The sequence below is a fragment of the Triticum dicoccoides genome, chromosome 5B (genome assembly GCF_002162155.2).
Source record: "Triticum dicoccoides isolate Atlit2015 ecotype Zavitan chromosome 5B, WEW_v2.0, whole genome shotgun sequence".
Classification (NCBI taxonomy): Eukaryota; Viridiplantae; Streptophyta; class Magnoliopsida; order Poales; family Poaceae; genus Triticum; species Triticum dicoccoides.
In genome coordinates, this window is record NC_041389.1 from 524383857 (window position 1) to 524397764 (window position 13908).

At 49.0% G+C, this 13908-nt stretch overlaps 1 protein-coding gene across 1 annotated transcript; it reads right to left on the reverse strand.

Annotated features, from left to right (window-relative positions):
- Positions 1-2214: 2214 nt before the first annotated feature.
- On the reverse strand, positions 2215-5761 carry LOC119305988 (aspartate--tRNA ligase 2, cytoplasmic-like). Its single transcript, XM_037582355.1, has 10 exons — positions 5231-5761; positions 5008-5118; positions 4741-4854; positions 4003-4296; positions 3820-3930; positions 3662-3715; positions 3402-3481; positions 3192-3307; positions 2716-2830; positions 2215-2589 (listed from the first exon to the last, which is right to left on the reverse strand). Exons 1-10 carry the CDS (start codon positions 5759-5761, stop codon positions 2463-2465), a joined length of 1653 nt encoding a protein of 550 aa, XP_037438252.1. The 3' UTR covers positions 2215-2462.
- Between the last annotated feature and the right edge of the window lie 8147 nt (positions 5762-13908).

Below are 13908 nucleotides of genomic sequence, written 5' to 3' on the forward strand. Positions count from 1 at the left end.
GTGGCGCACGGTGAAATGCCACGCCGGCGGCGGCAGGTGCGATGCGCCGGACCTCTTAGGCCTGCGACTCACGTGCACCGTCCGATGGGAGCGATGAGGCTGGGATCCAGCCGCGGTAAACTTCACCTTAACCCCTGCTCTATTTTTCGCATTGAAAACCCTAATGCTCCAATATTTGCATCTCTTGAGCTTGCACTAGATATTTTATTTTTACTAGCACAAGGGCCGTTACAACGGAAGAAATATATATATAATAATCTTCAACGGCCATGACCACATTTTACTACATCATCGAGATACAGTATCACTCTCAATTTTGTGAAATCGTGAACATTTTTTAAACTCGTGCACATATTTGAAATCATGAGCAATTTTTCAAATTCGTTACTCCCTCCATTTTTATATACAAGGACACAAACTCAATTACATGTACTACCTTTGCCTAGGTGAATAAGTCATTCACGTTGTTCTAGGTCATCGATTTGAGAAATTAAATTTGTGTTATATGTCATGAAAAGTATATCACTAGATTTCTACACGGACGTAGTTTCTAATTTTTTTATTACATATAATACATATTTAAATAGTTAAATCGCCGACCTAGAACTACGCGAATGACTTATTCACCGAGACGAAGGTAGTACTAAGGTAAAATTTAATACATGTTTTACAACCCGACTTTTCTTTTCGTTTAGCGGGATCATTAATACACCGCATGCATGGAAGAAAAGTGAGTGAAGAGTGTTATTATGACAGCATGCATGAAAGTATTAAATAAGTTGCTAGTACGAGCAAACATCATTAATTTTGCCCCGGTTACTGTCGGTGGCCTTGTATAAATATAAAATATATATTCCATAGTGGCCTTGTATAAGCAAATGAAGGGAGTAACACTTCCATAAAATTTTGAACATTTTCTAAAATCAAGAACATTTTTTGAATTCTGTACATTTTATACCAGTTGCAACATTTTTTAAAAATTGCAAAAAATTTCTTGAAACAATTTTCTTGATTCGGTGAACATTTCTAGAATCGGTGAACTTATTTTTGGAAATTGGTGGAACAATTTTTAAAATTCATGAACATTTTTTAGATTTAACAAAAAAAATTGATTTGACGATTTTTTTCAAATGCATGTTCATTTTTTGAATGAACGAAAATTTTGTGAACAAATAAACTATTTTATAAGTCATAAACAGTTTTTGAATTTTTAGGATATTTTTCATTCATGAACTTTTTTGAATTGGCAAAATTTTGTTTGGCTTCATTAACATTTGTTCTCCATGATCTGGTGCAACCCGAGATTTTGAAGCTATTACGCTCAATAAAGCTCTAGCATTGGCAGGGTGATCACTATCCATGGAGAATCCATATAGGGACGGATTGTATGGTGACCATTAAACATCTCCAGGAGAGCTATATGGGCCAAAGCAGTGACACTATACATGAGATCAAGATGTAGATGGGAGAGATGGACGAAGTTTGTGTGGATCATGAAAAGCGGGAGCATAATGGTGAGGCGCATGATCTCACTAAACCTTCAGTTACTCTTGATGTGGGACCCCATGTGTGGCTGTTGAGAATACTTGCCACACTCCATTTTGATTGTATAAAGTCGCATTCTACCCCTCAAGAAAAAAAAAAGATTGTAAAGGGTAGCCACACCACCACATCGACATACCCTGCAAACCACAACATCCCTTGGAGGTAGTGGAATTTCTAGGTTTCATAAATTTACGCCAATGAGCCATCATCACCATGGAGCCGGATACACTCAAGGAAAATTTATTCACATGATCAGTGTCATCCCCACCATCAGAAGTGAATCCCCTAAAGCGGGAATAGAGCTCCATGATCAGTGCGCTCCCACGCCGGCGGAGGAGGGAGGCGAGGACCTACCGGGAAAGGAGGGACGACGGGCACGGTGCGCCCAGAAAATATCATCTAGAATTCAGAGTGAAGAGAACGATTCTCATGCTTACAAAAATGAAACGGGGAAGGAGAGAGCAGAAGGCAACTCGTACTTGTAAATAAAGCATGTGGTGGATGCAATATGACCACCATATAGACTTGTTGTGTTCACCATTGGAGTGGACACAACATTTATTCTCTATCAACACGGTCGAAAATCATGTACGCCTTGCCTGAATTTCCCTGGTTCATGAGATAGATAGTAGGCGATGCAAAGAGAAATTAACTGGCAACTTCAACATGTGGACTGAATGAATTACCGCAAACCTTCTTCAGTTAACTATATTGATTCTCAATTATCTGCAAACTTCTCCATGCTCAAGTCTTTGATCTGCTACTGAAACTAGCCTACTACTACCCACAACAAGGTGACAGTTTGGTAACCATTTTACAGCAGAACATTGCTTAAAAGGTAAAGGTAACTAAGCATCGAGAAGGTCATCAAGACTAGAATAAGCATGGATCAGACTCGCTCTTAAGAGGAAGAGGGATCATGGGCTCAGCCGCTGCGGGTCACGAGGGAAAAGCGATGCCAACCGGACGTTGTGCAGTCCGCAGAACAGCATGACCACCCTCTCCAGCCCGACCCCGAACCCGCCATGAGGAGGTGTGCCGTAGCTGCAACAGTAAGCATTTCTCAGATGACAATCACATCAAGAGACAGAGACCTCACAAATAGAACTACATACATGGTAGGTGCTGCAACACTAAATGATCGCGGGCACGGGATTTTGGTGAACATACCTGAATGAGTCGATGTATGACTTGATGGAACTCATACCGATTCCATGCTCCGCCGCACGCTTGGCCAGCAGCTTGGGTTCATGTATTCTTTGTGCTCCGGAAATTATTTCCTCACCTGTCGAGTAAGCAAGAAGTGCAAAGTTCGTTCAGCAAATTCTACACATGATAATTCATTACCGCTCCAACTTCAGGAAATCAGGTACTTTCACTTCAACAAAAGGATCATACTAGTCAGGCACCATAAAATGCAGAGTGTGGAACAGAAACTATCCCCACTAGCACTGATGGTCACTCGTAATGCTAGTATATTCATAGATTCAGATGGCCTGAGAAATACTTGCAAGTTGCAACTATATGAACTAACTAATAGTACATCAGCAAATGAATTCATGAGGGACATAGTTGCTCTTACTTCCATTATACTACTATACTATCATAATAGTGTCAGGTACAGCTTGAGCAATTTCAGTGCTCACCTCGAAGGAAGACATCAAAAGAGTTGCTGTACGCTGGGTTTTCATAGCAAGGCATGGTGTAGAAGGGGCGTGCCGCCAAAGGATATCGATAGAGAATGAAAAACTCAGTGTCATACCTACAAATATTACAGCAAGAGCGAGTTAAGTTAATAGAAGAGACAAAATGATGAAATGAACATAAGCATAGCAGTGTTGGACACTTCTACGTACTTCTCCCTAACAAGCTGACCAAGTTTTTTCTCAGCTTCAGTGTTGAGGTCAGCCATAGGCTCGATTTCTGTTCCAGCTTCCTGCAAAGCAAATAAATCACCAACGCTTAATTCTTTTAATTTCTTATTATGATGTCATACATCAGGCTGTGTACAGTAGACTTAAAGTAGCAGTTACATGCTGCACGAAAACAGCATAAAATTCAAATGATGAGAGAAAAACATCAGGGTGGCAATGAAATAGCTACATGTTTGTACTACCTTCAACATTTGTATTCCTTCCTCGTAACTGAGCCTCAAGGTTCTCTCTAGGTACTGCAGGAATTAACACAACGTGAGTCGCCATTTCAGCTACAAAACCTAGATATTGTAACATTACTGGAACCACCAAGCAATAAGAAGCAACAAATATTTTATACCTTCAGTGGTTCAAATGGATACTGCCTATTAATTGCCTCAAGTTCCCTCTTGCAATTTTCATTCAAGTGTCTGAAAATTTCTATAAATAATCCATCCACAATATCGCAAACCTGTGTAAAGAAACAAGTTCAGCCATTGTCGTGTTTGTAAATGAAGAAGAGCACTCTACCAAACTTGCTCACCTCAAAGTAGTGCCTCATAATCTCCATTTCAGCGTCCAAACCAACAAACTCACACAGATGCCTATGTGTGTTGGAGTCTTCAGCTCTAAACACATGCCCAACCTCAAAGACACGACGGAACCCACCACAGATAGCCATCTGCTTGTGCAGCTGAGGGGATTGTGCTAAACAAGCAGACTTGCCATTCTTATATTCAAGTTTGAATACTGCTGCTCCACCTTCACTTGACCCTGAAATCAGCTTTGGAGTGTGGATCCCGATAAAATCTCTTGCCGACAAATACTCCCTGAATTTCTGCAGTATCCAACAATGGTACATATTTACTAACCAGCACCAAGAAAAAAAGCATCACATGCTGCAGAAATGCATAAAATATAAGTCCCTGCAGCCTTCATAAAACAGCTTTTGTAAAAGCATATGCATTGGCTTGACAAATCCATATGCAACACAGAATGTTAAAGTTAAAACTCAATCCGATCATCAGTGTAATCAGATTGCAGGCATAACATTAACATCACTGGATCGATCAGTGTGTAGAAACAACTTAAAAGACCAGCACAGTGCTCAATAAAGGCTTTTTTTTTGCTGGTACGAAATAATTATAGGCTGAGGCTAAAGTTTTTTCTCTAGAACATATGCACAAGGATGTGTATCATATAGTATTATAGAAGAAGAGGCAAGAGCCTATTACGATACAAAATGCAACGACAATCCCTAAAAGCAAGAACAAATACCGACGTTTTCAACTTGATGCTGTACACGGAAAATGGCTTGACCGGTCGGTGTCCGCACATCAATAACTCGATAGTCCAAGCGTGTTTCCTGACCAACGCGGGGAAGTGGCACTCCCTTCTGCAAAACAAGAAGATCCCATTAGCTGAACCCAGATATCATCATCATCATCGGAGAATTGGAGCAACAACAAACTGTGTCCTCCTCCTCCATGCATTCAAATAGGAGGAGCAGGCAAGCAAATACGCATGCAGATTGTGCAGATTGACATACTGCTTCAGCTTTTGCAAACTCCGCCGCACTCCGGCCGGCGTCCTCGACGCTGATGGGTAGCTTCGGGTCGGCCCTGCTGATGCAGTAGAGCTTCCTCACCTTAATCTCCACCTGCCAGACATCAAACGGGAATCACAAATAACTTCTGTATTTTGTATGTATTTATGTATGTATGTAAGCTGACAACTCGAACAGGAAGACATTGGCTACGGCAGAAGGAAACCTCTTGCACTGTGGTGTAGCTGAGGGGCTCGTCGAGGAGGGCCACGGCGCCCTCCACGACGACGATGGACTCCTTGGGGAGGGACAAGGCGAAGAGCATCATCTGGGCGCTGCCGGCGAGCACGCACTGCACGGTGCTCAGCACCTGCCGCAGCTTGAGGAAGGCCACGTTCTTGGTCTTGGACCCGCGGTAGACCGCCTCCGCCGTCGCGCGGACCAGCACGGAGCGGCCGGCGGCGGCCTTGTCGAGGTGGCCGATCTCGGCCCACGGTTCGTCGGGGACCGCCGCGGGGAGGATCTCCCCGGGGAGGACGTCGCCGTAGTTGGCCGCCGAGGGGTCGTCCTCGGCGGCGGCGGGCTGCTGCTCGTGCTCCGGCGAGGGGTTCTCGGCGGCGGGCTTCTGCTGCGCGTGCGCGTACTTGGCCGCCTTCTCGGCCTTCCTGGCGTCCCTCTTCCGTTGCTTATTGCTGACGGTGGCTGCGGGGACGCCCGCTTCGGGGGTGGGCGGCGCTTTCGCGGGCTCGGAAGACATCACGTCGTCGCCGGCGGGGAGGAGGCGGGCGGAGGAGCAAGGTTGCGTGGGCGACGGCGGCAGGCGGAAGCTTAAGCGTGGTTCTATTCTACGAGTATATATACTGTAGGCGAGGGTTTGAAAGAGTTCCGTGGCGGCCACGGTTTTAGAGGCGACGAGTTCCGTGGCGGCCACGTTCAAGGGGTCCGGCTCGATCACCTGCAGGATTTACCCGTGCAGGGCCAAATAAGGCAGCGCCGCGTATATACTAGTGGGCCAAGGACTCCGATCAGATTAGATTTTATTTTGTTACTACTACAATCTGATTTGCTCTTTTCCTCGCGGACGGAGTCTTGCTCGCCGATCGGCGACGCTGCTGGCTGGGTCGTCTACAACCAATGGATGACGATTCTGTGTGGTTGAATAACGCCTGTACCTGCTCGCGCTTTCTTAGAGCATCTCCAGCCGTTCAGTCCCCAGAGCACCAAAAAAATGCCGCCTGGGGTCGAACCGGCGTTTGCTTGGTGCATGGGGCGATTGCGTTTCCAGTCGTCGCCGTCAAAATCGCGCAAACTCGGCGATCTTTCAAAGAAATTTATACAAACTAGGCGTTCAGGCACAAACTCGACGATATTTTATAGAAATTTATATAAAAACAGATAAACATGCAAACTACGCTTAGAACTGTGCCTAACAATGATACCCCGCGCCCGCCGCCCGCCTTCTACATGCCGAGGAGCCTGTAGAAACGGGTGTAGTCGACGCCGTCGTCGTAGCGCGCCCTGCCGGAGCCGCCGCCGTCCCTACTGCACCCCTGGCCAGGGTCGCCGATGCGCAGGGGGGGGGGGGTGGACGGCCCGGCCTCGTCCTCCTCGTCGTTGTCGAGGACGACGACGCCACCCTCCTCGCGCCCGCGGCGCCAGGCCTGGAGCTCCGCGTATGCCCGGCGCTGGCGGAGCACCTGCTCGCGGACATATTCCTCCCTCGCCCACTTGAGGGCGGCCTCGTCGGCGGCGGCCATCTCCGCGTGCCCCGACTCGGTCTTTGGCCGGACCAGGCGGAGGAAGCGCATGGAGGGGCGGCCGCCCTCGTTGATGACGAGGTCACCACTACAGGTGCGGCGCCGAAGTGGTGTCTCCTCTAGCTCCGGCTTGACGGGGCGGAGCGCTGGTGAGCCGGAGAAGAGCGAGCCGGAGCCCGACGAGGAGGACGTCCCCGGCTCCATTCGTCGCGACGTCCAGGAGCTGCCACGGCGGCGAGAGAACGACGGGTGCGGCGGGTACTCGAGGCGCGGCGTGTTGCCGGTCTCGATGTGGTCGAGGACGGCCTCGAGGGTGCGGCTGGGCACGCCCCACCAGTCGCGTCGCCTGTCGCGGCGGTGCTCAAAGTACATCGTCCACGGCGTGTGGCTGTCGACGGCGTACCTCGGCTCGTTCCGCTGCACCTTCGTTAGCGACGACCGGATGCGGGCGATCTCGGCCCGCCGTGCAACCCCTTCGGGCACCGGCGGTACCAGGACGCCGCCGACGCTAAACTTCCACGAGCCCGGCACCCGCATGTCCGGGGCGCCGGATAGTCAGCCTCGTAGAGGAGTTGCGCCTCGTCCTCATGGAGATGGCGACGGCAAAAGCCGGTCGCCGTCGTAGTGTCGCCGGGGTATCGCTCAGCCATTGCTCGTCGGCGGGAAGAGGGGGGAGAGTTGCTTCTGTGGTTGGCAAGTTGTGGCGACTGTGGCGTTCACCGGCGGGGTGGCCGGCTTTTCTAGCCAAAGCGGGGCGGTGAGAGCCTGCATGCCGAGCGGCACGTGGCGGGAGCGGGCAGGACGCGCGTCGGTGGCATCTTCAGTGCGCCGTCCGTGAGGCATCAATGGAGGCTGACCGGCGCAGCAGCGCGACAGCCTTGGCATTGATTCCCACGAAAACCGAGGCGGTGAGGACGACGAAGCGGTGTCTTGCTGACTCGGCGGGCCCATCCCCGTTCGTACCAAAATTGCTTTCCCCAGCGCGTCGGGTTCAGCCTGGGCCCGCCGGCGCCAGTTTCGGCCCAAACCGGCGAAAAACGGGCTCCTAGGAGCGCGACTGGGCCGTTTTTTGGGTGCCGGTGGCGAAGAAACACCTGGGGGCCTGTTGGGGGCGTGGCTGGAGATGCTCTTAGCCTCGCTACTATGAGCGCCCATCACCGCCGGCGCCTCCTAGTCCTATCCTAGTACGTGTGAAGGAAATATGCCCTAGAGGCAATAATAAAGTTGTTATTTATATTTTCTTATATCATGATAAATATTTATTATTCATGCTAGAATTGTATTAACCGGAAACTTAGTACATGTGTGAATACATAGACAAAACAGAGTGTCCCTAGTATGCCTCTACTTGACTAGCTCGTTAATCAAAGATGGTTAAGTTTCCTGACCATAGACATGTGTTGTCATTTGATGAACGGGATCACATCATTAGAGAATGATGTGATGGACAAGACCCATCCGTTAGCTTAGCGTTATGACCGTTTAGTTTTATTGCTATTGCTTTCTTCATGACATATACATGTTCCTCTGACTATGAGATTATGCAACTCCTGAATACCGGAGGAACACCTTGTGTGCTATCAAACGTCACAATGTAACTAGGTGATTATAAAGATGCTCTACAGGTGTCTCCGAAGGTGTTTGTTGGGTTGGCATAGATCAAGAGTAGGATTTGTCACTCCGTGTATCGAAGAGGTATCTCTGGGCCCTCTCGGTAATGCACATCACTATAAGCCTTGCAAGCAATGTGACTAATGAGTTAGTTACAGGATGATGTATTACGGAACGAGTAAAGAGACTTGCTAGTAACGAGATTGAACTAGGTATGATGATACTGACGATCGAATCTCAGGCAAGTAACATACCGATGACAAAGGGAATGATGTATGTTGTTATGCGGTTTGACCAATAAAGATCTTCGTAGAATATGTAGGAGCCAATATGAGCATCCAGGTTCCGCTATTGGTTTTTGACCGGAGATGTGTCCCGGTCATGTCTACATAGTTCTCGAACCCGTAGGGTCCGCACGCTTAACATTCGATGACGATTTGTTTTATGAGTTATGTGTTTTGGTGACCGAAGTTTGTTAGGAGTCCCGGATGAGATCACAGACATGACAAGGAGTCTCGAAATGGTTGAGAGGTAAAGATTCATATATTGGAAGGTTATATTCGGACATCGGAATGGTTCCAAGTGATTCGAATATTTTTCCGGAGTACCGAGGGGTTACCAGAATCCCCTGGGTTGGGCCAACATGGGCCTAAGGGAGAGAGAGGGAAGCCTGCGGGGTGGCCGCGCGCCCCCCTCCTAGGGAGTCCGAATAGGACAAGGAGGGGGCAGCGTCCCCCTTTCCTTTCCCTCTCCCTCTCCTTCCTATTCCCTTTGGTGGAGAAAGGAAAAGAGGGGGGGGGGCGAATCCTACTTGTCCAAGTAGGACTCCCCCCATGGCGCGCTCCTCCTGGCCGCCGGCCTCTCTCCCCCTCCTTTATATACATGGGCAGGGGGCACCTCAAAGGCACATCAATTGTTCTCTTAGCCGTGTGCGGTGCCCCCCTCCACAGTTTACTCCTCCGGTCATAGCGTCTTAGTGCTTAGGCGAAGCCCTGCGCAGATCACATCACCAACACCGTCACCATGCGGTCGTGCTGACGGAACTCTCCCTCGACCCTCTACTATATCAAGAGTTCGAGGGACGTCATCGAGCTGAACGTGTGCTGAACACGGAGGTGCCGTATGCTCGGTACTTGGATCGGTTGGATCGTGAAGACGTTCGACTACATCAACCGCGTTAACCTAACACTTCCGCTTTCGGTCTACGAGGGTACGTGGACACACTCTCCCCTTCTTGTTGCTATGCATCTCCTAGATAGATCTTGCATGAGCGTACGATTTTTTTTGAAATTGCATGCTACGTTCCCCAACAGTGGCATCTGAGCCAGGTCTATGCGTAGATGATATGCACGAGCAGAACACAAAGAGTTGTGGGCGATAATAGTCATACTGCTTACCACCAACGTCTTACTTTGATTCGGTGGTATTGTTGGATGAAGCGGCCCAGACCGACATTACATGACCACGTTCATGAGACTGGTTCTACCGACGTGCTTCGCACACAGGTGGCTGGTGGGTGTCTGTTTCTCCAACTTTAGTTGAATCGAGTTTGAATGTGGCCGGTCCTTGTTGAAGGTTAAAACAACACACTTGACAAAAAATAATTGTGGTTTTGATGCGTAGGTAAGAACGGTTCTTGCTAGAAGCCCGTAGAAGCCACGTAAAACTTGCAACAACAGAGTAGATGACGTCTAACTTGTTTTTGCAGGGCTTGTTGTGATGTGATATGGTCAAGACATGATGTGATATAAATTGTTGTATGAGACGATCATGTTTTGTAACAAAGTTATCGGCAACTGGCAGGAGCCATATGGTTGTCGCTTTATTGTATGAAATGCAATCGCCATGCACTACTACAGGATGCTGCTAACGCGACACTACGATCAGAGACCCTTCAACGAAATTGTGTGCGATGCAATAATCGCAAACGGTGGTGTAAAAAACCCGTCAAAAAAGGTGTAAAACGTTTACGATGGCGGACACATCAAACACGGTTCAGATTTTACTTGCGTGTGCAATGTTGGGCATACGGTTGATCCAGAAGAACTATTTACGATGAGGAAGAACAATAGAAACGGGCAGCCATATCAATGTATGTGCGATATACGGCATACATTTCACTGTGATGAACTGTGTGCTATTAGGTAATGCAACAGAAACGGTCAGCCAGATCAAGGTGTGTGTGATATACAGCATACGGTTCACTTGGACAAACTGTTTTCGATTAGGCAAGAGAACGGAAACAGTTCATCTTAACAAGATGTGTGTGATTTGCGGCATTTGCGATCAGCCAAAAGAACACAAACGATTCGTGTAAACCAGATGTGTGTAATACGCAGCAAACAGCCCACTCGGATGAACTGTCTGCGATAAGAAATTATAACATGGACGGTTACTATAGCAAGTTCATGTACGGTTCTGTTTATACAAAAAACTTTGAAAAATGCAAACTAGTTGCTTGCGTATAAACAATTATCAAAAAGTAACGAGATTGACCTTCTTCAAGACAATCAACATGTGTTCAGAAAACAAAAAATGTCAAAAATTACAAAAGAAAGACCACGATAGACCTTGCTGCTGTAGATCCCTCTTTGCAGCCTTTATTGCGCAACACAATGAAAATGGTTCAACTGAATAATATGTGTGTGATACGCGGCAAACAGGTCAGTGATCAGAAATGTGTGCGAAGACCAATAATAACACAGACAATTGCTGTTAATAAGCCATGTGATTTGCTCTGTCTACAGAAGAATAACATATATATATATATATATATATATATATATATATATATATATATAAAACTGAAATAAGCATCCAATTACATAAGTGACTATGTAGATCATTCGCACACACCTCAATAAACAATTGCATGCATTCTAATGTAGGAGAAATGATCGTCTAGTCATCTACTTCGTGTGACGCTCCTGCCACTGCTCTGTGGCTCGATCCCTCATCTGGGGAATGAAGAAGACACTTCCTCATGTCAATGATCCGCCTGTACATCTCGTAGCTTGTGTACATGTCCTTGGTCGTGTACTTGACGTGTTGTTCATCCAGTCTCTCATGCCAAACACTGTGCCAGGCGATCTTGTCCTTCTTGCTCTCATCCTTCATCTTCATGTAGTAGGCGTCGATGATGGCCGAGATGAGGTCAACCACGGAGTTCAGTTTGTTGTTGTTGCTGCCTCAAACCTTGTAGTGGTCCTGGATGTTGACAAGATTCTGGCATTTCAAGCCTGAAACCTTGAGCGCTTTTAGATCGTTGGTGGTGTCCACCGTAGCGAAATTGTAGTCGGGGCTATTGATAAACTTGGAGAAATGCTCGCAAGGCCTTGTGGCTAGGTGGTAGTGGTAGATGAGGACGTCATGTTGCATGCACAACTGGGCGACGATAACCTTCTGATCGTGCCCGGCACGACCGATGGTGTACTCGAGGTCGAAGCCGACCACTTGGTACTTGTCCTCGGCAAGGAACTGCTCCATAGTTTGGATGGAGCTCTCCACCGACATCGGATCGTTCATGTACACCACCGAGAGGGCCTTCCCCCTCACATGGGTGTCCACTATGTGATGCGTGGTGAACTGCTCGTCGTTGTCGTCGTCGGCCGCTGGGAGCGCCATTGGAGCCACAGGGATCGCCATTGGAACCGATGGATGTCCTCTCTGTATGTGTCGTCGTGGAGGTGCTTATTGTGTCGTGTGACACGAGAGATGAAGGTAAATGGCCACAGGAATAAATGGGGGCCAGACGGCCTGGATTCTCGGTGCATCCGTATGGCAGTTTTTGCAGCAAGTAACTGCATTGTCGAGCCGAGCCCAGCGCAACCGCATGCACATGAACATGCGTGATCATGCGCTGACCCCAAACACTGGTAGCACGCGTGGAGGGACGAGGGCAGAGCACTCGGAGGGACGTGAGAGCAGAGCGCGCCGCGGCCACCTCAACCACAAGCAACCACACACATAGAGCAGTTGAACACGTAGGAAATGGTCGTCTACAAGTCGGACGACACTTGCGTCGCTGCGTAGAGAGCGGTCGTGTGCTACTACCTCCGTCTTGGTCTATAGCCCCCTTTATATTATGTGCCATACTTTGCCCTCAAATTTAACCAACAAAATGTTAATGCATGTTACAAAAATTATATAATTGGAAACTATGTTCAAATACGAATCCGACTATATAATCTTTGGCGACATGCATTCGTATTTTATTAGTTAAATCATACTTATAAACTAGGACGGGTGTATAGTAGGTAATTCAATCGCAAACTTTTTGATTAACCGTATGTGTACGTGGCCTTTCGTCCTCCTCTCGCACGTCTTGTCACCTCGCTGCCGCAGACGGCTTACAATACACGCTTGTGCAGCGCGCGGGAGTGTTCTTTGGGCCAATCGGTGGCGCCAATGAATCGTCGGTGAGCCCGTTCCCGCGCAACCTCGCAGGTTCCCACGCAAGCTTCCCACCCGACGGCTGGATGAAATTCCCCAAAGTACCAATGCTTACTGGCTGCTATAAAAACCCTCACGGCCGGCAAGTCCTGCGACGCATTTTTCCCTCCCTCCCTGTAGCTTATATCGTCTGCTTCTTCCACAATCTCCAATGGCACCGGTCCGTCGTGGCCGCTCAGGCACTCCACCGTCATTAGACGATAGCTCTAGCTGGGAGGCTACACCGTGGCAGTGGCGAAGTCCCCGATGTAGTGTAGTGCTTATGGCGTCCTTGTTGGGTTTGCGCGGAACACCCACCACACGCTCCGTCACCGGTACCCGTCGGCAGCTGTTGCCGGCCGCCGTTGCCGCCACACCACCGTCGAAAGCTAGGGTCATCACCCGCTCTACCGCCGCGGCCCGAAGGTGGGAGGTGGCCCTCGTGGCCGCCACCCCACTGCCGGCCACCGTGGCCATCACCCGCTCCACCACTGCGGCCCGAAGGCAGGAGGTGGTGGTCATGGCCGCCACCCCATCATCGGCCGCCGTGGCCGCCAGCCCACCGTCGACCGCCGGGGTCATCACCGCTCCGTCACCACCGCCCGAAGGCGGGAGGTGGAGGTGGATGCCGGCACGTGCGTCAGCGACCTTGCGCGCTACACCGAGTTCCTGCGAGAGGAGGAGGAGCGCCTCGTCGAGCACCCAAAGAGCCTTACCGCCACCGTGGCCACGGCACACGCCACCTCAGAGGTGAGGAATCGGGAGATCTATGAGGAGAACCACCACTTCGAGAGGTGTCGTCTAGAGCGGCAGAGGGCGTTCGAGGTGAGCGTCGCTGAAGTTGCAGCAGCGGCAGGCACCGTATTACAGTTGTCCAGCTCGTCGGGAGGCTCCTCCTCCTCTGCCTCTTACTAAGCACTCTCGGCAGAGGAGAGGCTGCCGGAAGTAGTACAAAGCCCCTCCGTAGTAGTATTTAGGGGCTATTTTGTTTAGTTCATCTGACTATAGATGTGGTGGAACTGTACAACGTACTTAAAATTAGCTAGTATATAAAGTAGAACTAGCTATTTCAGTACGTGGTTGGCAACAATTGGGGAAAAGTTTG